Genomic DNA, 26,938 nt, shown 5'->3' with positions numbered 1-26,938 from the left:
CATGCAGAGCCATGGCTGGGTCTGCAGCACTAAGATGAAAAAAGGTAAAAACCTTTTTTTTAGAAAAAGGCAAAATTGGATTATATGTGCTGCTTTAGCAAACTAAAATTAATTCATCTAGGCCTTGTTCACACAGGTGGCCAAGGTAAAAACAGGCAGCATGCAGCTGCTCAGGGTTGCACACATACCACCACCAAACGTGACCTATTCAAGTAAATGGGGCCGTGCAAAAACCAGAAGTATAACTTATGGTTATGGAGTTTACATACAAAATCCCCATTTAGCTGGAGAAAAATGCATTCTATATGGAACAAACTTTGATTTTCAGATTGTTTATCACTGCAGATTTTTCTGCCAATTTCTTAAGATAATCATGATGACAACTACAACAGACAAATGTAGAGCATAAGGATGCCCTTTGATCATTGTGATAAAACTGACTATGTATATATACATATATAACTGTAGGCGTTAATGGATGTCAAGCCTCTGGCGACCAAAGCATTACTAATTATACAGTTTGATGGGCATTTCTCGCAACAGGAGATATTCACTTCAAGCGGAGGTTCACTTTTTGTGTGGACCTCCGCTTTAAGTACTATCATTTAAAGTGAAACTAAAAAGTCTATTTTTTGCCTAAAAATAACAAATATGTTATAGTTATCTGCTCTGTGCAGGGGTTGTGCTTCTCAGATCCCTCTTTGGCTCTCTTGACCTGTCCCTTCCCTCTGAGTGCCCCCACAGCAAGCAGCTTGCTATGAGGGCACCCGAGCCGCAACTTTGTGTGTCTATACAGACACAGAGTCCAGCTTGGCCCCACCACTCTCACCTCATTGGCTTACTGACTTTGATTGAAAGCAGTGGGAGCCAATAGCTCCCAAGAATGAGAGGAGTGCAGGGTTAAAATTATGCATTCTATATTAATAAGAATAACAGAATAAAATATGTAAAGAACTACCAACCTTTTCCTTACTGGACAATCTTCCGAATCTGAAGATGTTACACTATTAGTGAGTGAAGACCCTTGAGATGTGTCATCCTTTTCAGTTTCCGAAGACTGCCCCGATACTTCAGACTGTCCTTTAAGAAGAAGACCTAGAGAAAAGAAAAATACTTTAGTTACTTGCCAAGTAGTGTATGCTTTATAAAATTGCATGACTCAAGTAAAGCTGCCCACAGATGATACAGTTTTAGTCATTCATCCAGTAGGTTGAATGAAAAAAACTGACTTGATTTAATGTGGATGGGGGGGATCATCTAAAACATCTCCTCTCCCCCCTCCCCCAGCCTTTGTGTTTTGACAGCACGGACATTTTCCCACCATCAGAATACACTGATTAGCAAGTGGGGAAAATCCAACAGGCTGATTGTACAAAGGTCAATCGGTTGATAGACTTCTGTACAACCTCCCTGCCCATTCACGGATTGAAGTCTGGCTGGCCCCTGCAGAACTAGACAAATTCCAAGCTGGTATTTTTAGCTTTGGGTTCATCTGTTTGGAGGGGGGAGAGCGAGTCTTTAAATTACAAGCATGGTGTTTTCAGATTTACTTGCTTTCTCATTTACTAAACCACCTATGACATAATTTAAGCCACCAATATAAATAATACTAGGGGAAAAAAAAAAAAAAGATTTTGAGGGTAAATTAATTGAATCTCTTGTCATGTAGTTCCAATCATTAGCATAGTGACTAAATTCTGCAATAAATCAGAATTTGTTAAAAACAAACAAAACATACTTTCATGCATTGGATATGCTATAACCAATATTTCTCAGTGCATTTTGAAAATTTTCACTCATGAAATGGTGCTGAAAACCACTGTGCTTACAGGGATTTGTTTACGGATGCTGGCGAGTTGGAACAGCTTCTTAGATCTCCTAGAACTATTCCAAGGGAAGATCTTTTTGTTGAATTTCCCTTCTATCTCATCATTATCAGCAAGAATTGTCACCTCCTTTTACTTCCAGTGATGATGCATTTACTCAAAGTGAAGAATCAAGAGTAAGACCTCCATGTTAAAAAGATTAATGTGCAAGCAGAAGTAAGAATCAAAAGGCAGAAAGATTTCCAGAAAAGTAATTGAAAAACAGAATCTGATGCTAACCTAATATGTGTGTGTGTGTGTGTGTGTGTGTGTGTTCAAAGATAAGGAGCTCTGGGGCTCAAAATAAAGCACATAGACCATGACAAGAAATTGTTCATTGTTTCCAGTGTGCAATGGCCAAACATTGAATCTCACATGACTACAGATAAATGAACGCGTTTCCATTAACAAACAGTCAAATTAGGTTATTCATCTACAGTATGTTACAAAATAAAAGTAGGCTTATGGTTGGTCAAAATGGACAAATCATCCCATTGTCTTTCCTTTGGATGTTATACATAAGACCCTATCCCCAGAATGACAGAATTCTCACCGCTCCAGGTGAGCCTCGTGATGATCAGGGGTTGTTGAACCACCAGGGTGCTGGCAATGCGGTAATGGCAAAAAACAAAAGAACAAAAGCTGGACAGCCGCACTCCAAAATTTTCTTTAAAAGAGATGTCTTTATTTTCAACTGGGCATACAGTCACTGCAAGCCCACAAAAATCAGTATGGCCAACGTTTCGCACTGGCGTCAGTGCTTAGCCATGACTAAGCACTGACGCCAGTGCGAAACGTTGGCCATACTGATTTTTGTGGGCTTGCAGTGACTGTATGCACAGTTGAAAATAAAGACATCTCTTTTAAAGACAATTTTGGAGTGCGGCTGTCCAGCTTTTGTTCTTTTGTTTTTTGCTATCCCCAGAATGGATGCCTGTAATATTAACAAAACAGTACCATGTTCCCCAACAGTAATTTGTTTTACTGTTGAACCTCATAGAAAAGCATCAGTGGAGTGTGGGGGCATAAAGCGAAACAAAAGATGTACAAACACTAGGGTTCCCTTATAATAAAATAACAGCTGGACCCAATATCAACTGTATTCAGGTACCTGTGGATATCCTCCACACATCCTCTATTATGCACATACTGGTTCCTGTTAGGAAGTTAATCCTTTGCCAAGCACCTTTCCGCACCACACTGTTGGCTACCAAATGTGACGGTTTGCTTCACATGAAGGGCAATCAAGTGGGGCAAGACACATATGCTCCAAAACACTATCCCATTTGCCAAATGGCAGGGTTGCCCACTACTTTGCCATTTTAGGCCCCTTTCACACTAGGCGGATCCGTTGCAGCAGAGTCCGCCAGCTCAGCGGGAGATCTCTCCATGGATCTCCGCTGAGCCAGCGGATGAGAGGTCTCTCTCTGCTCACTGAGCGGGGAGGGGCTTGTCCAGCGCCACTGTCTCTTATGGAGAGATCCGATATGGACGGATGGCGAGGCATCGCCATCCATCTGATCGTTTTTTAGCCGACATCCGACACTCCATAGAGATGTATGGAGCGGCCGTTCAGGTCCGCCGACAAAACTGACAGGCGGACCTTAACGGTCCGACAATGTGAAAGGGGCCTTATACTTTAACCCTTTCACTGCCAGGTCTGTACGGCATATGGACATACAGCACTGCTTCCAGCACACTGTTCTCTATAGGGCGGTAGGATGGAAGCGGACTGCCTGTCAGTTTCCATCATATCCGATCTGCTAGTCGCATGGGCACTGGATCCCCATCTGTCGGTTTTTGCGGACTGGATCGGATCAAATGCAGGCGGGTGTAAATGGACACATGTCCATTTACATCCATGTCTTCGATCAGGTCCACCTGCAAAACAGATGGACTCAATTGGTCCGCTTGTGTGAAAGGGGCCTAAGGCCTTGTTTACACAGGGCATACACATTGAACACCCCTGCAAGGCCGTGTTTACCTGTGCAGGGATGCAAACAGCACGATCACAACAGGTTTTCCCAATTTGACATCCATGTAGGTCCATGTATATGTCCCTGAGGTCACACAGTCTGCATTCGGGGTCATGCACCCACATCGATGTCATGTTGGGAGCAGCGGCTATGCATGTGAACCCATTGCATTCCAACTACATAAAATGGGACTGCCTGCATGGGCATGCACTGAACACCTGTGCATCCCCCTGCAGGTAAACATTGCCCTCCAAGGGCATACAATTTAGTATGCCACATGTGAACAATGATTTAGTAGCAAATTAGCAGGATTGATGAACATTTGTGCTACTATTGCGGGGTCTAAAAAAAAAATCACTTGCGCATTTTGTTTTTTATTCTATAGGTCATGTGTTCTCATAAAATCTAGGGCTTGAGGGATCTTTTACAAATTCTGAAAGCTGTAAGCCCTCATTCACATTAAATGCTACTTTAAAATTGTGCGCCTTCATCTGAAATTACACAATATCAAAGCAGCAGATGTCTACTGAATTTGCACCCGAAATCGCCAAAAGTAGTGTAGGAACTACTTTTGCAAATCGGTGAGGTGCAGCAACGTCGGTGTCGCACCAATTGGGATGGTGCCATTGCTGGCAATAGGCTGTGAACTTTGCATGAAATCGCATAACAAATTGCTCCAATGTGAACGAGGGCCAAGGGAAAAATGGTAACCTTCAGCTTTTTAGAGTAAATGTTTGTTATTTACGGTTTTGCACACCTTCAATTTTCACCATTTCATAAAAAGGTGTACCATATATACTCAAGCATAAATCGACTTTTTCAGCACATTTTTTTTTGCTGAAAAAGCCCCCTCAGCTTATACTCGAGTCTCCCACTGTGTTAACTGTAGTCGGCGGCCATTGCCAGTACACCCAGCAACAACCGCCGACTAAAGTTAACAAGGCGGGAGAAGTTGGAACTTTTGATAAAACTCCTGCAACAAGGTACACAAGTACAGCATGCAACAAGGTAGATGAGGCTGCAGATGTGCACTGATGAGACATTTGGGCACAGTGAGGCTGCAAATAGGCATTGTTGCGCATCTTTTTCACTTACAGTAGCTGCTGCATTTCCCACCCTAGGCTTATACTCGAGTCAATAAGCCTTCCCAGTTGTTGGTGGTAAAATTAGGTGCTGCAGCTTATATTCGTGTTGGCTTATACTCGATTATTTACGGTAATTTAAAATGTACAATTTTTTTTATTTAATAACTCAATACAGTTTTAACTTTTACATTTAGTAGGAGCTTAGCAGGAATTTTCGTAAAGTTTTCCATTGATTTGATAAACATTTGCACAAATATTGCGGGGCTTTTAAAATCGGTACCACCTTCTTTTTATTATACAGGTAATGTGCTTTCACAAAATATATGGTTTGGAGGGTCTTTTACAAACTCTGAAAGCTGTAAGTAAAAAATGAAAACCTCCAGATTTTTCGATAAATGTGGATAACTACATTTTTGCGTATGACTTTTACAAACTCTGAAAGCTATAAGGGAAAAATAAAAAATCTATGGAAAATTGCAAAAATGGTCCAGCCAGCTGAGTTTAAAAGTGGAGCACAGGGCCTGGTAGCGAAAGGGTTAAAGCCAACATATTGCAAGATTCATGGTAAAAGTCACAAACTTTACTGTAGGCACTTTCAGGTGACAGACACACCAGGAGCCCCAAAGCAGGAAGCTATCTGTTTTGCGCAAACAGCCCTAAAGCGGACAGTTTCCTAAAATACTTACATTCAAGGAGAGCAGTGAATAACGGTCACAGTTGCCAGTGTTCTTAGCTCTGAACTGAACTATCAAGCCATCAAATGGCTGGTGCCATAGCCAATCACATTTGTAGCACCATGGCAAATATGGATCAAATAGAGACTAAAATGGCAGCTTCCTTGGCTGTAAAAGATAGGAGGGTCCGCTATAAAAATGTACTATGGTCAAAGCAAAATAGTATATACAGCGGAACCTCGGATTACAAGCATAATCCGTTCCAGGAGAAAGCTCATAACCCAAAGTGTTCGCATATCAAGCAAGTTTCCCCATTGAAGTCAATGAAAACTAAAATAAATTGTTCCGCATTGACTTCAATGGCATGAAATACCGCATGTGGCCAGAGCCTCGGAAACAGCCGGAAAGTCCCCAGGACAGGTTGACTGACCTCGGCAAACCTCAGAAAGGCTTGGGAACTGAGTATTGTCGAATGGCATCCCCCACCTCAGGCCAAATGCGGTACTGCACACCGATTTGGCCTGAATCCTGCTCATTTTGCGAGACAACACTCGCAAACCGAGTTACGATTTTTAAAAATACAGTGCTCGTATTGCAAACGCTCGTTAACCGCGTTACTCGCAATCCGAGGTTCCACTGTACTGTACAGTACATGATTTTGTCTGTTATTAGCATTAACACATCAGTTTTTTGTTTTTGTGCATACCCGCATAGCATAGTTGTATCACATGATCCAGCCAGTAATTCTGTCATTCAAATTCCTTAAAGGATAAGTCTACCTTTAGTAAAATGTTACACCCATATTCAGGGTGTAACATGTTACATTTTAGTAAAGTTTTTATTTTTTTGTAGTTATTATAGCAGCAGGAGGGGAGGGGGCAGACACTGACACAGAGCAGACAGGTGGGGGGTGGGGGGGAGGACAGAGAAGGACAAAGCAGGGCTGCGGATGACGGAGGCACGAAAATTTAACACAGTGTCAGGGCTCAGCAGCCATGACACACTGTGGTCAGTTTACAGGGGGCAGGGTATAGCCAGGCAGGATCAGCTAAATTACACAGAACACGCTCTGTGGGCACGCACGTGCCTGCTCAAGCATCTTAAAGAGACGATGTACATCTACGAGGGCTCGCCCAGGGGAGACATCCTGCCTGTATAACTGCCATGGCTGGTCCTCTTCCAGACTGCCCACCACATATATACTGTGTCAGTGCGGCCTGGCTGCGTAAAATCAAGTACCTGTATGTGATTTTGTACATGTGCTGTAGGGGGCGCACGCGTGCCGCTCCCGCTGTGATTGAACACATCGGGAGCCAATCAGCGACCCACCAATCATTCAGAGGAGAGACAGAGCAGCGTTCTGCCTATGTAAACAAGGTAGACCACTGATCTGTCAGGGAGCAAAAGAGATCTTGTGTTTCAGATTGAGTTGAAACACGGATCTCTCTTTTCCTCCAGTGTATTTGCCCCCCCACACAGTTAGTAAGCACCTCCCAGGGACACACTTAACCCTTTGATCGCCCCTAGTGTTAACCCCTTCCCTGCCAGTGTTATTTATATTCTGATATATTCTAAATTTTCTTTGCATTTGTGATGTCACTGGTCCCCAAAAAAAGTGTAATTTAGTGTCCAATTTGTCCGTCGCAGTTTAACTTATGTGCAAACAAATATATGCTTATTTTCTTTTTACAGAATACATATTGGCCTAAACTGATGAAGAAATTTGATTTTTTTTATTGGAAATGTTTTATAGCAGAAAGTAACAAAATATTGTTTTTTATTCAAAATTGTCAGTATTTTATTGTTTATAGAGCAAAAAAGAGCAATAAAAAAACAAAAAAAATGCAGAGGTAATCAAATACCACCAAAAGAAAGCTGTATTTATGGGGAAAAAGGACATGAATTTTATTTGGGTACAGTTGTGCAATTGTCAGTTAAAGCAACGCAGTGCCATATTGCAAAAAAATGGCCTGGTCAGGAAGTAGGTAAAACCTTCCAGAGCTGAGGTAGTTAAATACAGTCCAGAAGTGAGCATAGCCACTTTAAGACAGGAAGTGTTCTTCTGGCTTAATTACCAGGTTAAAAATAAAGTAAAAAAGGAAAACCACTTGATATTTGGGGCAATTTTGACATTTCTCACAGACATGTTAAAGCGGTGGTTCACCCTGCAGAACAACATTTCAGCATTAAATTCGGCATTGTAGCGCGAGCTACAGTATGCAGGTCTTAATTTTTTTATCCCCGTACTCACTGTTATATCGTACATAGTAGATTCTGACTGCCCGCGGGGAATGGGCGTTCCTTTCAAGAGGGAGGGTGATTGACGGCCGGCTCTGGCACGTCACGCTCCCCGAAGACAGCCGGAGTAGGTCTCGGCTCTTCACGGCGCCTGCGCACAGACTATGCGCAGGCGCCGTGAAGAGCCAAGCCTATTTCGGCTATTTCCGGAGAAGCGTGACGCGCCAGAGCCGGCCGTCAATCACCTTCCGTCTGGATTGGAACGCCCATTCCCCGTGGGCAGTCGGAATCTACTATGTACGATATAACAGTGAGTACGACGATAAAAAAATTAAGACCGGCATACTGTAGCTCGCGCTACAATGCCGAAATTTAGGCTAGAAGAAAAAAACTATTTTTTTTTATTTTATAGGATGAACCCCCGCTTTAAGTCAGTCACACATGGATCAAAATTCAGCTTGCTCATAAGTGACTGGCCAAATTTCGATCCATGTATGGGCAGGCTGGTTGTACAAAAATCATGTCAAGTTTCTCCCAAACGATTAGTGCCACTGCAGGCTCCCCACTGCCAGAATACAATATCATGACAGGAGAGATTCCCCCCTCCACATTAATTTTTTTTTTCATTTAAGGCTGGTTAATTGAAGAAAACAAAATGCGTACTGTATGGACTGTCTTAAAATCAGATCGGCCAGGTGACAGGTTATCTTTAAAGAAACCAATGAACCATTCTGATCAGCCCTCAACTTGCAGAAACGCTCTCACTTGTATAGTGCAATTACCCTTCTCAGTTTTCAATATGAGCTTATCTCAGCAAGTGGCTACTGAGTGTTCAGTATTGCAATATAACAGTGTACTATGGAATGCAAAACATCACTGCACTCATCAAGGAAAGTATACTGAACATGGATATCAAAAATGATATATAGCAAGCCTGCATGCAGCTAGAAGAACCCTGGCACAGACACAAAAAGGGGCTTTTTATAGCCTGTGAAACTTTATACACCTATGAAACAGAGATAATAATTCCTCTAGGCATGACTGGTTCCCTTTGTTGAACCACCTAATGATATTTATGTAACACAAATATTAAAGGTTCCTGAACACTATGCAAACATTATTGAAAAGGCTATTTGGCAGAAAGATTCTAATTTTAACTGCTGTCATCGAGTCTACAAAAATGAATTTAGTATTCACAGAAGAGTAGTTAGGACCTTTATTACCCGCAATATTTTATAATAAGATTGTAGATCAGAACATTAACCAAAAGAAAGTAATTTGAAAGCTCAGCACACCAACCTCAGTCGCTCAAGTACTGAATTCAAACACTTCAAGAGGGGTGTTCCAGTAATTTTTAATGTTTATTAAAAGTCAGCAGCTACAAAAAGTGTAGCTGCTGGCTTTTAATAAACATACACTCACCTGCTCCACGTTCCAGCGACGCGACGGCCGGGGTCCGCTCCTCTCCCCCCCCCTCTCCAGCCGGCGTCTTCATTCTAAGTGTGGGTACCTGGCCGTGACAGCTTTCGGCTTCACGTCCGGGCACCCATTGCGCATTCGCGAGCGGCTCGTTCCGATTGGACAGGCGATCGCCTGGGACCTGTCACGTGTCCCAGGCGATCGCCTACAGGGAGGGGCTGCCAAAAGGCGATTAGGCTATTCGCCTTAGCAGCCCCTCGGCGGAAGGAGGAAGTGGGACAGGAAGTCCCACTCCTGAAGCCCCCACTCCCCCCCCCCAAAAAAATTACATGCCAAATGTGGCATGCAAGGGGGCGAGGAGTGGATTAAGCGGAAGTTCCACTTTTAGGTGGAACTCCGTTTTAAATACTAGCAATAAGTTAAAGCGGAGGTTCACCCAAAAAACAAGTATATAACATTACATTCAGTATACCTCAATCATGTACAGTATGCCGTTTTTTTTTGGGGGGTGTACGGTATTATCGGTATTTTTCTCCCGGCTTCCGGGTACTCGCTCCCGCGGGAGTGGGCGTTCCTGTGCAGTGCCGCAATGTCATCTGGGACTTCGCCCATATGATTGACCTGCCTGAGAAACCCCCCCCCCCCCGGCGGATAAGGCGCGTCACGACTTTCCGAAAGTAGCCGAACCACGAGTTGACTCTATACGGCGCCTGCGCACCGACTAGGAGCCGCGTAGAGCTGACTGCGCAGGCGTCGTATAGAGCCGACTCCCAGTTCGGCTATTTTCGGAACTCGTGACGCGCCTTATCCACCGAAAATACCGATAATACCATATGTACACCCCCCCAAAAAAAACTGCATACTGTACATGTTTGAGGTATACTGAATGTTATATACTTGTTTTTTGGGTGAACCTCCGCTTTAACAATGCAAATCAACAAAACCACCACAAGTACCGTACTTCAAAAAATAATTTAAAATATTACCAGATTAAACAAACACTATATTACAGTGATTATAAAGAATATCAAATTGATACTTGCTTGGTATCACTGTGGCAAGAATAAGCAATCACCTTCGTACACAAGAGGCAAATGGCTAAATAGCTTCCTTTACCTTAGTGCAGTCCTCCTTCACTTACCTCATCCTTCGATTTTGCTTCTAAATGTCCTTCTTTCTTCTGAGAAATCCTCACTTCCTGTTCTTCTGTCTAACTCCACACAGTAATGCAAGGCTTTTTCCCTGGTGTGGAGTGTCGTGCTCGCCCCCTCCCTTGGACTACAGGAGATTCAGGACGCCCACTAACACACAGCGCCGGATGAGCAGCAGATGGTCACCAGTCATCTCTATGACCGTCGGAGGCCCGGGCGCGATGTGATGACGTCACGCCCGGGTACCCGTAAGTAAACAAACCACAAGTGCGGCTAGTAAGAATGAGATCTGTGAATTTTTTTTCACACTCTCATTCTTTCCAGCCTGGAGGAGAGATGTGGGGTCTTCTTGACCCCGCATCTCTCCTTAAAGAGGACCTGTCACACACTATTCCTATTACAAGGGATGTTTACATCGCTTGTAATAGGAATAAAAGCGATCGCAATTTTTTTTTAATAATAAAAAGTAAATAAATAAAAAATCGCCCCTGTCCCCGGTAGCTCGCGCTCAGAAGCGAACGCACATGTAAGTCCGCCCACGTATGTAAACGTCGTTCAAACTACACATGTGAGGTGTCGCCGCGTGCATTAGAGCATGTGCAACAATTCTAGCACTATACCTCCTCTAACTCTAAACTGGTAACCTGTAAAATTTTTAAAGCGTCGCCTATAGAGATTTTTAAGTAACGAAGTTTGGCGCCATTCCATGAGTGTGCGCAATTTTAAAGCATGACATGTTGGGTATCTATTTACTCGGCGTAACATCATCTTTCATATTTTAGAAAAATTGGGCTAACTTTACGGTTTTGTTATTTTTTGATTCATGAAACCATTTTTTTTACAAAACAAAGGCGTTTGAAAAATTATTGCGCAAATACCGTGCAAGATAAAAAGTTGCATTGACCGCCATTTTATTCCCTAGGGTGTCTGCTAAAAATATATATATATATATATATATATATATATATATATATATATATATATATATATATATATATATATATATATATATATATAATGTTTGGGGGTTCTGAGTAATTTTCTAGCAAAAGAATGATGATTTGTATATGTAGGAGAGAAGTGCCAGAATAGGCCCGGTATGGAGCTGGGTATTAAAGCCCGGTATTGAGGTGGTTAAAAGCAAAATCGAAGGATGAGGTAAATGAAGGAGGACTGCACTAAGATAAAGGAAGCTATTTAGGAAACTTTTTTTTTACCTTTACAACCCCTTTAAGGCCTCATGCCCACGGACGTTTTTACAGCCACTTTTATGAGCGTTTTTGGCAGCTTAAAAACGCTTCTCCATGTTAGCCTATGGCCTCATGCCCACGTTTTTGAGCTGCAAATGGCATAGCTGTTTTTAACCACTTCCCATCCTGCTCATTTGAGTAGAGGTCGCACCAGAAGTCGGATCAAGACGATCCGACTTGCGGTGCGACTTGTGTGCCGAGAATCTTGAGGGGGGAACAATATACAAATAATAAGCAAATGCTACCTCAATCCTTTCTAGAGGTTCCTTCCCACCCTGAAAACTCCAAGATTAACCGTCTCACGCAGATATACTGTGGCAGAATGGCTCTCTTGGGCGAAATCCCATACATATACAATTTCGCCCAGGAGAGACACCAGAGGGCGCGCAAGTGTGATCTTGTGCACGAGCGGCAGCATGGGGGTTTGTGTGTGTAAAGAGTGTACAAAGTAGAAACCACAAATTGTTATCTCTCCTAGTTAGTCCCATCCACCCACAGTTAGAACACATAATATGGAACACAATTAACCCCTTGATCGCCCCCTAGTGTTAACCTCTTCCCTGCCAGTGACATTTACATAGTAATCAGTGCATATTTATAGCACTGATCGCTCTGTACATGTCAATGATCCCAAAAATGTGTCAAGTGTCCGACTTGAAAAAAAAAATAGATCATCCCCATTACTAGTAAAAAAACAAACAAAAAAAAAAACATATAAATGCCATAAATCTTAAAGTCTTGTAGACGCTATAAATTTGGCGCAAAACCAATCGATCTACGCTTATTGCGATTTTTTTTTACCAATAATATGTAGAAGAATACATATCGGCCTTTTTTTTAAATTGGGATATTTACGATACCAAAAAGTAAAATAGTTTTTTTTTTCAAAATTGATGCACTTTTTTGTTTATAGCGCAAAAAATAAAAACCACAGAGGTGATCAAATAACACTAAAAGGAAGCTCTATTTGTGGAAGAAAAAAATAGAGTTACGTACCGGCAACGTCTTTTCCAGTAGTCTTTCAGGACAGCCCACAATTGAGAGATACTCCTCCTCTTCCTCTAGGAAACACTGCGCCAGCCCATAAATTTCTCACTCCCCCTGCCAGACCTCAGTTTTTATACGAGCACCTCCGGTCAGCTGGGGAGACACAAGAACATGTTAATAACATATAATTTCATATCAACATCATGTCCTGGTCTTGAAATCAGACTTCCTCTATTCGGGTGGGTACCCAGGGCTGTCCTGAAAGACTACTGGAAAAGACGTTACCGGTACGTAACTCTATTTTTCCCCTCCCGTCTTTCAGGACAGCCCACAATTGAGAGGATAATCGAGAACTTACCAACTAGGGTGGGACTATGGCTTGCAAAACCTTTCGCCCAAAGGCTTGCTCACCTGCCGAAACCAGGTCCACCCTGTAGTGTTTAACAAAGGTGGTGTAGCTGGACCATGTTGCTGCTTTGCAAATCTGTTCCGGCGTTGCTCCAGCTCTTTCTGCTTGAGAGGTTGCCAGCGCTCGAGTGGAGTGTGCTTTTATTCCTGTAGGGATTTCCCTACCAGCCAAAGTGTATGCTTGCCCAATGCTTAGTCTTAGCCACCTGGCAATAGTGCGCCTGGATGCTTTGCATCCCTTCCTGGTTCCAGAAAATAAAACAAATAGTGAGTCTGACCTTCTAAACGGTTTAGTCACCTCTAAGTAATGTAGGATACTTCTCCTAACATCTAACGTACTGAAACGACGTTCCCTTTCCCCCGAAGGGTTGGAACAAAAAGAGGGTAAAACTATATCTTGACTCCTGTGAAACTTTGAAGTCACTTTAGGAAGAAAGGCTGGATCGGTCTTGAAAACGACCCGATCCGGGAAAATAACACAAAAAGGGGGTCTGATCGATAGAGCTTCTAGCTCGCTGACCCTCCTAGCAGTGGTCACTGCAACCAAAAAAGCTGTTTTTAAGGTTAAATCCCTTAGAGAACAATTATCTAAGGGCTCAAAGGGAGTACCCGTTAGGGTACGCAACACCAGAGACAGGTCCCAACTGGGGAAGGGTGGCCCTCGCGCTGGTCTCTGTCTGGATAGTGCTTTAAAGAACCTGACTACCCAGGGACTGGTGGCCAGAGGTTTTTCTAAATACACCGTAAGTGCCGAAACCTGCCCTTTAAGGGTGCTAACTGAAAGACCCTTATCTGCCCCACACTGAAGAAATTCTAAGACAGCCGTGGGGCTCTGTACAGAACAGGGGCAATTTACACACCACTCGTTGAAACGAAGCCAAACCTTCTTGTAAATTTTGCGGGTCTCCTTTTTTCTACTATTAAGGAGGGTGGCAATTAAACCTTCGGAAAATCCCTTGGATCTTAGTATGGCTTCCTCAGTAGCCACGCTGCTAGCCTCCACCTGTGAACTTGTGGGCATAGGACTGGGCCCTGTGATAGAAGATCCTCCCGCTGAGGTAGAAATAAGGGTGGTTCTGCCGCTAACTGTTTGAGGACTGAGAACCATGCCCTCTTGGGCCAGTAAGGAGCTACCAGGACTAGAGAGGTGTGCTCTGATTGGAATTTTCTCAGTACTGCTGGAAGAAGTACCGGAGGTGGGAATGCATAGCATCTTCCGAACTTCCAGCTTTGGGACAGGGCATCCACTCCCCTTGCTCCTTCTCCTTTGTTCAGGGAGAAGAAACAGGGGGTCTTTGCATTTTCTCTTGAGGCGAAGAGGTCCACCTCCAGAGTTCCCCATCTCTTGTTCAGGAGATGAAAGACCTCCTGGTTGAGGGTCCACTCGCCCTCCCTCAGCTGCCTTCGACTGAGGAAGTCTGCTGTCACGTTTCTTTCTCCCCTCAGAAAGACCGCCGAAAGGGAGAGGGTGTGGATCTCGGCCCAGCCCAGAATCTCTGCTGTCAGGACCGACAAACTTTCGCTCCTCGTGCCGCCCTGTTTGTTTAAGTAGGCTACGGCCGATGAATTGTCCGATCTCACTTGAATGTGGTGCCCCTGGAGTTCTTCCTGAAAGAACCTGAGGGCTAGGCCCACTGCCCTCAGCTCCTTCCAATTGGAAGATCTTTTCAGATCCTGGAGACCCCAGGTACCCTGCGCTGGAAGGGATCCCAGGTGCGCTCCCCAGCCCTTGCCGCTTGCGTCTGTGGTTACCACCCGAGACACCGGGATAATCCACAGACGTCCTTGGGTTACGTTGGTGGCCTTTCTCCACCACCAGAGGGATCTTTTTACCTGAAGTGGTACTTGAATCAAGGAGTCTAGGGCTTCTAGGCTGTGATCCCAGACCCTTAGTAGGAAGGCCTGCAGCGGGCGAAAGTGAATACCTGCCCACTGCACGGCTGGGAGGGCAGATGTCAACAGACCTAGCGTTGACATCAGGGACCTTAGTGACACCTGTTGATTGTTTTGGAGGGAAGCCACTGCTCTGTCCAACTTCTTGACTTTCTCTACCGGGAGGAACACTCTTGAGAGTAGAATCCAGCAGGTACCCCAGGTAAGTGATCCGTTGGGATGGATTTAAACTGGACTTTTCTAAGTTCAGTAACCACCCTAGGTCCGTTAGAACCTTCTTGGTCACTTCCAGGTCCCTGGATAGCTGCTCTGGCGAGGCTGCGAAAAGAAGCAGGTCGTCCAGATAGGCTATGATGGATATTCCCTGAAGTCGCAGAAACGCTATGGGTTCTGCCAGGATCTTGGTAAAAATCCGGGGCGATGAGGATAGCCCGAATGGCAGAGCCTGGAACTGGAGGTGTACAATCGTTCCCTCTAGGTCCACGGCCAATCGCAGATATTTCTGAGAATTCTCTGCGATCGGAACGTGTAAGTATGCGTCTCTGAGGTCCAGAGATACCATGAAACAATTGAGGGGAAGGAGGGCTCTGACTGTATAAATCGATTCCATGCGGAATTTCCTGTATGAAATGGATCTGTTCAGAGGTTTTAGGTTTAGGATTAACCTGCATTTCCCCGAGGGCTTCTTTACCACAAAGATGTGTGAATAAAATCCCCTTCCTTCCTCTGCCCTTGGAACTCTGAGGATGACACTCTGATCCTCTAGCTCCCTTAGAGCTCCCAACAAGGCTTCGGATTTCTCCTTGTCCCTGGGTAGATGGGTGACTAGGTATCTCTGGGGGGGAGGTGATGAAAATTCCAGTCGGTATCCCCCTCTTATGACCGCCAGGACAAACTGGTTTGGGGAAATTGATTCCCATTGTGGGAGAAAGGTCCCCAGTCTTCCTCCCACCGTGACTAGCGAGTCATGGGTTCTTAGGGGGCTGGACAGGAGGGTGAAAAATCGCTCCACCTCTGCCTCTGCCCCTGGGGGTCCAAACCGTCCTTTGGCCTGCCGGTTTGGCCCCTTTTTGTTTTTGCGGACGAAACCCCCTTCCTGCCTGTACTGTGACTTTTCTTTTAGGAGGAAAGGCCTTCTTTTTGTCCGCCGTGCGGTCTAGTACTGCTTCAAGGCCTGGGCCAAAAAGCAGGTCACCTGTGAAGGGAATACCGCATAACTTGGATTTAGAGGCGCTGTCGCCAGTCCAAGTTTTGAGCCAGAGGGCCCTTCTGGCCGAGTTAGCCAGAGCAGCCGATCTGGCCGACATGCGGACTGACTCCGCTGAGGCATCCGCTATATAAGCGACCCCTTGCAGGATAGTAGGGAAGGAGGCTAAAATAGTTTCCTTATCCGTACCAGCTTCAATGTGCTCCTGAATCTTAGAGAGCCAATGCTCCAGATTGCGAGCCATTACCGTGACGGCAAGTTCTGGTTTAAGGTTCCCTATAGTAGAATCCCAACATTTCTTTAATAGGGAATCCATTCTTTTGTCCATAACATCGGACAAAACCCCCATGTCCTCAAACGCTAAATCCGTGTTTCTGGACACTTGGGAGAAGGCGGCGTCTAATTTGGGGCTCTTGTTCCAAACAGACGAAGGATCCTCTGAGAAAGGGAATCTCCTCTTTAGGGATCTGGAAAAAAAGGGTTTCCTTTCAGGATCCTGCCACTCCTTCTTAATGGTCTCAACCAGTATATCATGTACTGGGAAGACCTTTTTCTCTTGCTCCTCCAGACCTCTGTACATTCGATCATGGAGGGTAAGAGGTTTCTTGTCGGTTTGGATACCAAGGGTTGTGTAAACTGCCCCTAAGAGGTCCTCTACCTCATCCAGTGACAATTTGTACCTAGAGGGCTTCCTGGACTCCCCGTCCTGGTCCTCTCCCTCTGACCCCTCTTGAGAATCAGAGGTGGCACTATCTGGAGGAACCTGTTCCTCTTGGGAAGGGCCTGCGGAAACATCTGCCATAGCTGTTGCAATGGGTATGACAGGAGCAGGACCCTGAGCCTGTGGCTGGGTTGTAACCTGGGTGGGGACAGCCAAAGGCTGTAACCTCTCAAACAGAGATTTGAATGAGGAGAAAGTGGAGACTCCTGTTCTAATTCATTTTCCCTGACTAAGGATTGAATGCAATCCCTACACAGGACCTTAGTCCATGATTCTGGAAGGACATCCCTACAGGAGGCACACTTCCTCTTTGAGCTATGCCTTCCACCACCCGTTTTTTCAATGGCCTTCTGAAATACAGAAAAGGGCAGAAAACAACAGTTTTAAAACAAAAATTATAAACTTGGTTACAACCCTGGGAGTGCACCTAGCCCTCTATAAATCCTGGGACTAAGGACTCCCCCTCCCCTGGCCACCCAGGGGGCTTGCCTCCCCATGCATTGAACCCTACATGGAGAGGCAAACCTAAGCTAGAGAGCGCCCCTCCCCAGGGTACTCTTACCTTAGGCTCGCTGGAGGTAGCGTCAGTTGTCAGGGCTGGCTCTGGAGATGCTGCCGACATGACCGCAGGTGGCTGCTTGCTGAGAGCTTCTCTTCGCCTGTGCGAGATCCGACTCCCTCCAGCGTCCGTCCGGACCTCCTATCAGCACCGCGACCCGGAACCGGAAGTCGCGGTTCAAAGGGGAGACATCCGCTCTACGCCGGAAATGACGTCACCCGCCGTCCAGCCCGCTTGGTTCAAAAATTTTTTTGCGGCCTGTAATACAGGGCGAGCCCTGATGTCTCCCTCGCTGCGCCCCGCTGGACGAGATAGGGGTCCCCCGCAACCAGGAGCCGCGCTCGGCGTGGATGGGGTGGCTAATGGTGGGCCTGTACCGCACCAGGATTCACCTGGAAGCCTCTGCTTCCTTTAAGGTAAAAGAAATGGCCTCAGTCCTCTGACTGAATTGGCCTAGGTTCCCATGCACAGTGTCTCCCCACCGGAGGAAACACTAATACTGAGGTCTGGCAGGGGGAGTGAGAAATTTATGGGCTGGCGCAGTGTTTCCTAGAGGAGGAGTATCTCTCAATTGTGGGCTGTCCTGAAAGACGGGAGGGGAAAAAGAACGTCAATTTTGTTTGGGTACAACATCGCACAACCATACAATTGTCAGTTAAAGCGGCACAGTGCCATATCCCAGATATATATTATATCTTTATATTTTTTAGCAGGCACCCTAGAGAATAAAATGGCGGTCATTTTTCATACATCATGGGACACGGTTTTACTGGGTTATACGCCATCTCTAGGTGAATGAACACTGGTAGACAAAGTCTTAGACAGGAAGTGATCCCCTATATAACCGCTCCCATACAGGAAGTACATCAGTTTTTTTTTTTACCAGTGTCTGCAAGGTGGATGAGAACATTTGTTTGAGCTCTCTGAGCTCCAGATCTCTAGTTTCACAAACTGTTCTTAAATGAATTTAAGGGATTGACTGATCGGATCCATTTGACACAGGCTCTATATGCTTAGATAAATGGTACCCGAGCCTCGCAAAGAAGACTCAAGATCCTGCAAGGTTTTGAATGTAATGCGACCTCCTGGCGCCTGGACCCTGTGAAGTGGAATTCTGGACACCACAGTGCTAAGGCATTCCTTCAGAGTGCTGCACAGGTCCAAGGTAGTGGACCCTAAACATGAAAAGGGTACCCAGTCCTTGAAGGTCCTCAAGTGACAGGAACCCGCTGTGATGGGGGAAGACTGGGCTCTTAGTTTCTAAGCTGCCCCACGCCTGGATGGGTAAGTGAAACCCCCTTATTTACTTATTGTGGGGGGTCCCACAGCAATCAGTCAAGCTAGCTAGAGGCTGGACACCTGTGTGCGGTGACCATACAGGGGAGTTTTGGGCTAGCTGTGGGTGTTTGCAAAGTGTACCTTTTTTTGCCTGTATGATGGCGCACAACGGTGCACCATTTTGCCTTGGTTCTCCATGGCTCACGTGCATTCGCAAGAGCGCTGCTGTGCCCAGCAATTTGGCAGCCATGGCGCACACTGCTTTGCTGTAGGCATTGTGCGCACTCGCCGTAGCCTAATCTGGGCGCACAGAGAGTTGTGTCATATGCAACTACAGCCGTGCCTGTTTGCCGCGCAGAATGTCCCGGCACACAGCCAGCTTATTTAAGCTGTGTATGCCAAGCATGCAGTGGGACACAGAGCAGGCTCTGAACCAACAATTTTCAGTGGTTAATTTCTCCTTACCCAGGTCACGTGAGTCACCAGGTGTTGCTTGGCAGGCTAAGGTGCTTAGCAGGATTGTTGCATAGGGGCTTGGTGAGCCCTATTAAAGGGTCCCCCTTCTGAGGGGTGTTAATACTACACCCAGGGTACTCCATTTTTGTGGCTTGTAAATGTCTTTAAAAAAGAGGAGCGAATCCAACACTACAGGGAAGGGCACATCTATGTCATCCGTAGCTTCTGATGAACCTAGTTGTATCCCTAGTGTTGTATCCCTGGTGTTGTATCCCCTGAAAGGTCAGAGGCTTCCGGGCAATCTGAGCCACTGCGCCTATCTTATCATGTCTACAGTCAATGCTCCTGCTTCACCCTTTATCACCAAGGATGAACTGTCCTCGTCCCTAGCCAGGGTAGCGCACAGGATTGCCGGCATGATTGCCTCCATCCCGCAGAGTGGCAAGAAGCGTGACAAATCCCCCTTTCCTGAGCCTCCTAGTTTGGCGTAGGAATAAGTTGGAGAAGAGCTAAAAGCTCAGGATTCTGTGGAGGGCCTGGTGGATGATTTCTTCTAAATAATCTGGACAAGAAGATATCCAGTTGATGTCTGCCTCTTTTTTGCAGACTTTTGATCCAGACTCTTACCGAGATCGTTCGTTCTGCCTTTAAAATTGCCTCTTACAGAGGTTACTGAGCCCCCTGGTCCTCTTTGGGGTCCCTGAGGCCTCTCCAGGAAGCACTGGCTTTCCCCTTACACCCACTGTTGGAACAGGCGGTGTATGCCGATTGGGAACATCCTGACAGGATTTTTGTTCCTCCTAAGAGGATTTCCCATTTATATCCCATGGATGAAAAGTTCATTAAGAAGTGGAGCATGCCAGCCGTAGATGCAGCAGTCTCTTCCTTGAACAAGAACTTAAAAGAACACTAAAGGAGAATTTTTTTTATTTTTTTTAAACATGTTATACTTACCTCCACTGTGCAGCTCGTTTTGCACAGAGTGTCCCTGAATCCGGTCTTCTGGGGTCCCTCGGCGGCTGTCTCGGCTCCTCCTCGCAAAAGCTTTCCACCTTCATGCAAACAAGCTCGCATGGTGGAAAGCTTTTGCGGGCGTGCTCCTGTGATACAGCGGCGGGCATAGCCGCTGACTGTATCACTCGGCCTCGCCCCCGGTGCGCCGCATCATCGGATGTGATTGACAGCAGCGCCAGCCAATGGCTGCGCTGCTGTCAATCTGTCCAGCCTAGCCAATCAACGGCCAGGCTGGGAATCGAAGAGGATCACGAGGACGCGCGCAGGACTTTCGAGGGGTCAGGTAAGTAAAACGGGGGTTCGAGGGGGGGGGGTGGTAACCGTCAGATGTTTTTTCACCTTAATGCATAGGATGCATTAAGGTGAAAAAACATTTACCGTTACAACCCCTTTAACTTGCCTGGTGGATAATGCACAGGGCTTGAAAGACCCTGTTGACAAGAAACTGGAGTCATTATTAAAGGCTCCCTTTTCTTTGGCCAGTTCAGCTATTCAGCCAGCTGTTGCAGCAATTGGTATCTGCCAGTCCATAAAGGATCAGGTCAGACAGCCTGACAGGCCTAACCAGGAGAATGATCTTGCCGAAAATAATGCAGATATTCCTCAAGCGCTGCGTTTTGCTGTTGATGCCTAAGGCCGCGTACACACGATCGGTTCATTCGATGAGAACGGTCCGAAGGTTAACCGATGAACCTGACTGATGGTCCGTCACGCCTACACACCGCCGGTTAAAAAAAACTATTGTGTCAGAACGCGGTGACTTAAAACACGACGTGCTGAAAAAAAAACGAAGTTCAATGCTTCCAAGCATGCGTCGACTTGATTCTAAGCATGCGCGGGTTTTTAACCGATGCTTTTGCATACTAACGATCGGTTTTGACCTATCGGTTAGGCGTCCATCGGTTCAATTTTAAAGCAAGTTCTCATTTTTTGGACCGAAGGTTAAAGAACCTATGGGGCCTACACACGATCGGTTTGGACTGATGAAAACGGTCCTTCAGACCGCTCTCCTCTGGCGATCCTATCGTGTGTACGTGGCCTTAAACGATTCAATACAGCAGGTTTCTTGTTTGGCTCTCTTGTCTGTACATATGCGCAGACTTTTGTGGCTTAGGAACTGGTCAGCTAAGCTTCCTTGTAAGAAGTTATTGGCAGGTCTCCCCTTTCATGGGGAACATTTGTTTGGTGAGGATTTGGACAAATATATCCAAAGGATTTCCGGAGGGAAGAGTTCTCCAATTCCGGTGAAGAGAAACACCAGGCGCCCCCCATTTAAAACCTCAGGTGTCTCAGCGCCAAGGCGAGTCGGCCGCCAACAGGGCACTAGAGCCCGGGGCAAGCCGCAAGGCCAGGGCCAGAAAAAGTCCTGGGTCCAAATCTCTTCTAAACCAAGCCCTCTTTTGAAGGAAGGCTGCTGCACTTTGCGGACATTTGGAAAACAGTGGTTCAGGACGGGTGGGTCACCTCAACTATATCCCGCGGTTACAAACTGGAGTTACGAGGGGGTTTCCCCTCAGAGGTTTCTAAGATCCAACATTCCCTCGGATCCTCCAAAAATAAACTTACTGTTTCAGGCACTACATCATTTAGTGCATCGAGGAGTGATTTTACAGGTTCCTGTATCCGAAAGGGGCGCAGGGTTTTTTTTCAAACATGTTTACGATTCAAAAACCAAACAGGGACACCAGGCCCATTTTGGATCTCAGATCCCTGAACCAGTATCTACTAACCCAATCCTTTCGGATAGAGTCTGTCTGCTCAGTTGTAGCTGTGCTCCAGATGGGAGGACACGTATTTACACTTACCTATCTTTCAGCCTCATCAGAGGTTCCTGCGATTTGCAGTAGAGGAACGTCATTTTCAGTTTGTGGCTCTACCCTTCAGGCTTTCCTCAGCTCCCCCGGTGTTCCCCAAGGTCCTAGAACCAGTACTGGGTCTTTTAAGGTCCCAAGGGATTTTGGTGCTTGGGTATCTGGACCACTTCCTGCTCAGGGATCAGTCACTACAGGCTCTAGAACAGAGCATGACCTGCACAGTGCAAAATACTAAAAAGTCAGCCTTAAGACCAGCTCAAAGTCTGAAGTATTTAGGTTTGAACCTAGATATGGTCCAAGCAAGGGTATTTTTGCCACCCGTAAAGATCGTGCCCTGAAGGATCAGGTGCGTCAGATAAGGGGCACCAGACAACCCTCCATTTCGGCTCAGTAAGAGTCTTCTAGGAAGGATGGTGTCCTCCTTCAAGGCAGTGCCCTATACCCAGTTCCATTCCAGGCCTATACAACAAGACATCTTGTTGGCTTGGAGCAGGAGAGATCAAGCCATGGATTATCCAATGTTCTTATCTCCCCGGGCACGCTTAAGCCTAAACTGGTGGTTGCAGGATCAGAACCTGCTAAAGGAAAGATCCTTCCTCCCAGCAACTTTACTGAGTACTGACTACAGATGCCAGTCTCTCACGCTGGGGAGCGATCCTAGAGAGGCTCATACCTCAGGGGAAATAGTCATGGACAGAACAGATCCTGCCCATCAACGTCCTGGAGTTATGGGCAGTATGTCTGGACCTATGATTCTGGACATGGAGCTTCAGGACTGCCCTATCGGGGTTCAGTTCGACAATGCCACTGCAGTGGCCTATATAAACCACCAAAGCGGTACCAGGAGTCGTTCAGCTCTGAAGGAGGTGAACCACATACTAGCCTGGACAGAGGGACATGTGCTGATTCTATAGGCAGTCCATATCCCTGGAGTAATGAACTGGAAAGCAGATTATCTCAGCCACCAGCAGATCTGTCCGGGTGAATGGTCCCTACACCCAGGGGTGTTCCAGGAAATTTGACAGCATTGGGGATGGCCAGAGGTCGACCTACTGGCATTCGAGTTCAACAGTTTTCGTCCTGAACAAGGGATCCTCTGGTAATCGGAGCAGATGCTCTGGTAGTTCCATGGAGCCATTACTCCCTGGTTTATGCTTTCCCCCTTGGTTTATGCTTTCCCCCGGTCCCTCTCCTTCCACATTTGTTGCGCAGGATTCGGAGAGGGGGTTCCAGTCATTCCAGCTTGGCCCAGAAGGCCCTGGTTCCTGGAGATTGTGAGACTGACAATAGATGGGCCATGGACGCTTCCACGTCACCCCGATCTACTGTCTCAAGGTCCTATATTCCACCCCAATTTACAGTCTCTAAATTTGACTGCATGGCTATTGAAGCCAGGTTGCTGGAGGACTGTGGCATAGTGGTACCAGTAGTGTTTACCCTAGTGAATGCTAGAAAAGTTTTCACTAGGAAGATCTATCATAAGTTCTGGAAGACTTATATTGCTTAGTGTGAAGCCAGAAAATGGCATCCTCGGAAATACATGATTGGGAGAAATCTTTTTTTCTACAGTCAGCTGTGGAAAGGAGATTGGCTTTGAGTACAGAGGTCAGATTTCAGCCCTGTCAGTATTTTTTCAAAGGCTTTTAGCCTCCCATTCGCTGGTCTAAACATTTATGCAGGGGTATATAGAGCTTGGCTATAAGGTCCCCAAACCAGAGAGCCAAGTGGGGGGAGTAATTGGGCCATTGTTGGACTATCACGGTACTGGTAGTATATGCAAGTAGTGTACAACAAAACAAGTAAATAATAATAAAAAAACTATTTTATTAAATAAAATGTCGATAACGACACAGGGAGGATACATGGTTAAAAAATACACACAATGTATGACCAGACAAATCGCAAGTATAGTAGTCCCCAGGAGGGGGAGAAGCATAGTGGGTAGAAGGTCATATCACGACATCTTAACTAGTTTCGTGGCTATGCGCCACTTCATCAGAAGAGTTCATGCATTCGGTTATCCTGTATGTGCCGATGCAATGATATCTGGTCACTCAAATAAATATTAATAGCATATTTATCTATGCCATCATCCTGCAGCTTTTTTTCTGCCGGACTCAGAGACAAATGTGCAGCTTTTCCCCATTCTCCTGGAAAATTTGAATTTGATGGAGGTTTAATGTAAACTGGACGACTCAGGTCCTCAATTTTCTCCTTGGTACCAACAAAGTCTCTTTCCCATCGTCTGTTAGTGGAAGTGTTTTCTTGCGTCGAGTTGGAATAAGAAACAGAAAGTTCTATCATCATATATAAACATGAATATGCCAAACAGCACTAGTGTCTTCACAAATAGAGGCCATCTTCTTAGACGGATCCTCATTGCATGAGTCTTCAGGTCTTGTCAAAACCAAATCACCACAAATCGCATGTAGTATAAAGTGCTGTCCAGGAACACATCCCAGCCGTGTAGGATGGCGCTGCAGCAGTAGTTCCCGGGGAGGAGGAGGTGCCCTGATCGCCGCTTCCTTTCAGTTTCTCGGAGCCCTGAAATACATTGTGTGTATTTTTTAACCATGTATCCCCCCCTGTGTCGTTATCGACACTGGTGGCACTGTGGTTCTTAGACCTGAAGGCTGTAGTTCCAACATCCACCAGCAGGTGTCTCCAGGCTGCCAGCAGTTCCTAGCAAATAGTCTTTACCTGATACTGGCTGCTTGGAAGGTATTTAGTCCCTCCTTTGTTATTCTACTTTTCTTCAATATTTTGCCTGCTAGTATTATATTCCTGTTTACTGATCCCTGCCTTCTCTTGTACCTTGTATCCAACACCCTGTATCCTGTTACCCCCATCTCTGCCCTCCTGGTTTACAGTCCCAAATTTATTTATACCTCATTTGTGTCAGCTCCCCTCCATGTGTATATAGTTAGGTGGTTGGTTTGGTTTTGCTTCATGGTCACATTTGTTTTTCCCCATTTGCTTTGCTTATGGTTTGTTGGTGTTGTGTGCATTAATACAATCTTTATTTAATCATACACAGTCTGATTTCAGTTTTCCAAAGTGCAGCTACACAGATCTGGACATCCCTGCTGCTGGATGCCTGCATTCGATATCCCTTACATTGTAATCTAATGCAACGGTATACTCTTTCAATTCACTAGGTGGATAAGTAGAGAACCTTTGTATGCACAGTGTGACAAATGGTTACAATGCAACAGGAATGCTGCTGGGTTGCCTTCCAGATCTATTGCTGTGAGGTTAGTAATAACAGAGTTTACCTTGGTCCAGAAAAGTCTCAGGAGAAGGCACTGTCAAAAAATATGGTGAAACAAAACCTGAGTTTCAATAACATGAGTTTCAATATACCTCTTGCACAGTGGGCATAAGAGAGAAAGTTTTTTTTTTTCTTAAGGGTCGAGGTACCTTAAAAAGGCAGTAAACCCTGATGGATTTTACTTCTATTCCCCCCTGCAAAGTGAAAGCATAATGGGCTAGTATGCATCGCATACTAGCCCAATATGTTGCACTTACCTGCATCCATCTTCATCCCTCTTCCTTTCGGGGGCCATGGACTCTGACCCTGTGACTGGCCAGAGTCGCATGACATCACTGTCGCGCATGCACGATGGAGCCGCCGGGCACGGGCCCTTTAAAAATGGCACAACCGTGCCCTTTCTTCAGTGCGCATGGGCCAATGACGTTGGCGCAAGTGTATATGGTAAATATCTCCTAAACCATGCATGTTTAGGATATATTTCCAGTACCTACAGGTAAGCCTTTATTTACAGGCTTACCTGTAGGTAAAAGTGGTGTAACTAGGTTTACAACCACTTTAAGAACTGGCTAAGCACAGAAACTTCTCTATAAAGGGAGAAAAACACCATCACCTAGAAGACACTAGAAAAAAAACGGTCTCGCAGAGTGGGGTAGTGTAATAGGGGTTTTGGGCATGTGTCCAAAAGCTTTGCCAGTGTCCAGTCACCTGAAAATAGCAGCCTATAACCCAGGGTCTATGAGTATCCAGGCTGTGTCCTGTACTGTAAGATTCAAATATACTATTTTGTAATGTTGACATTTACCATATTAGTTAACAGAGTGTGTGCTTTTTAAATGATAGACCAATTTCAATAAAGACATGAAAAAGAAGCTCAACCCATTATCGGTTTCCGTTTAGAAAGTGTAATTTAGTGCTTACACACAGGTGCTAACTTATCCTTATCTCCTCCTCCCTTATCATGTTTATGGACAAAGAAGTGGCATTGAGAGATGTTACACCCGGTCACACCGATTGCTATATTGAAATCGCACTACTTCAATTGAAGTAGCATGATTTCAAAGTCGCACAGGTGTGACCACGGGCTAAGAGGCTCATACAGAAGTTACTCATTTCTATGCATACATTTATGCAAGTGTAGGAGGTAACTAAAAAGGGTGATTATACTGCGCTGCTTAAAACACACTAATTAATAAGACCAGCTTCTCACACTGCTAACAAAGACACATTAGCTGGAACAAACAGAAACAAAATTGTGTAGCGCTATGGCAAATTAATATCTATAATGGTAGTTCCTCATGGGAACAATGGGAACATAAATAAAGTAACAAATGCAATAAAGAAGTTCTCGTGAAAGATAAAGTCCAATGGTTGTAAACACAAAGTCCATATATCTGTAGACACCACGTGCAGAATGAGGGAACTTGATTAGAATCCCATCAAGACAAATTGTGTAGTGAGTGATCACCGCCACCAGTGGTAGTAAATGGAGGCTTACCGAAGATGGTGGACCTGAAATGGCGTACGTCAATCAAGTCTTAACAAGCTTCAAGTACCAGACAGGGTACACAAAGTAGCAATCACCAAGAAACTTGCTAGAAGTAATCAATCAGTGTATGATCATAAATGGATAACCTTGGATCTTTGCAGCTCAGCAAGGGGTTAAATAGTT

The 26,938-nt window shown here is 45.5% G+C and overlaps 1 protein-coding gene across 2 annotated transcripts in view; it reads right to left on the bottom strand.

Annotated features, from left to right (window-relative positions):
* JARID2 (jumonji and AT-rich interaction domain containing 2) overlaps window positions 1-26,938 on the bottom strand; it is a 272,215-nt gene that overhangs the window by 147,491 nt on the left and 97,786 nt on the right. For both annotated transcript variants that reach the window (XM_040353752.1, XM_040353751.1), the window contains exon 3: window positions 963-1,095. In XM_040353752.1, coding sequence (XP_040209686.1) covers window positions 963-1,095 — 133 coding nt within the window. The remainder of the gene's footprint in view (window positions 1-962; window positions 1,096-26,938) is intronic.

This window comes from Rana temporaria, chromosome 5 (assembly GCF_905171775.1).
Source record: "Rana temporaria chromosome 5, aRanTem1.1, whole genome shotgun sequence".
NCBI lineage: Eukaryota > Metazoa > Chordata > Amphibia > Anura > Ranidae > Rana > Rana temporaria.
The sequence above is the reverse complement of the archived record's forward strand: the minus strand, read 5'-3'. Positions and strand labels throughout refer to the sequence as shown.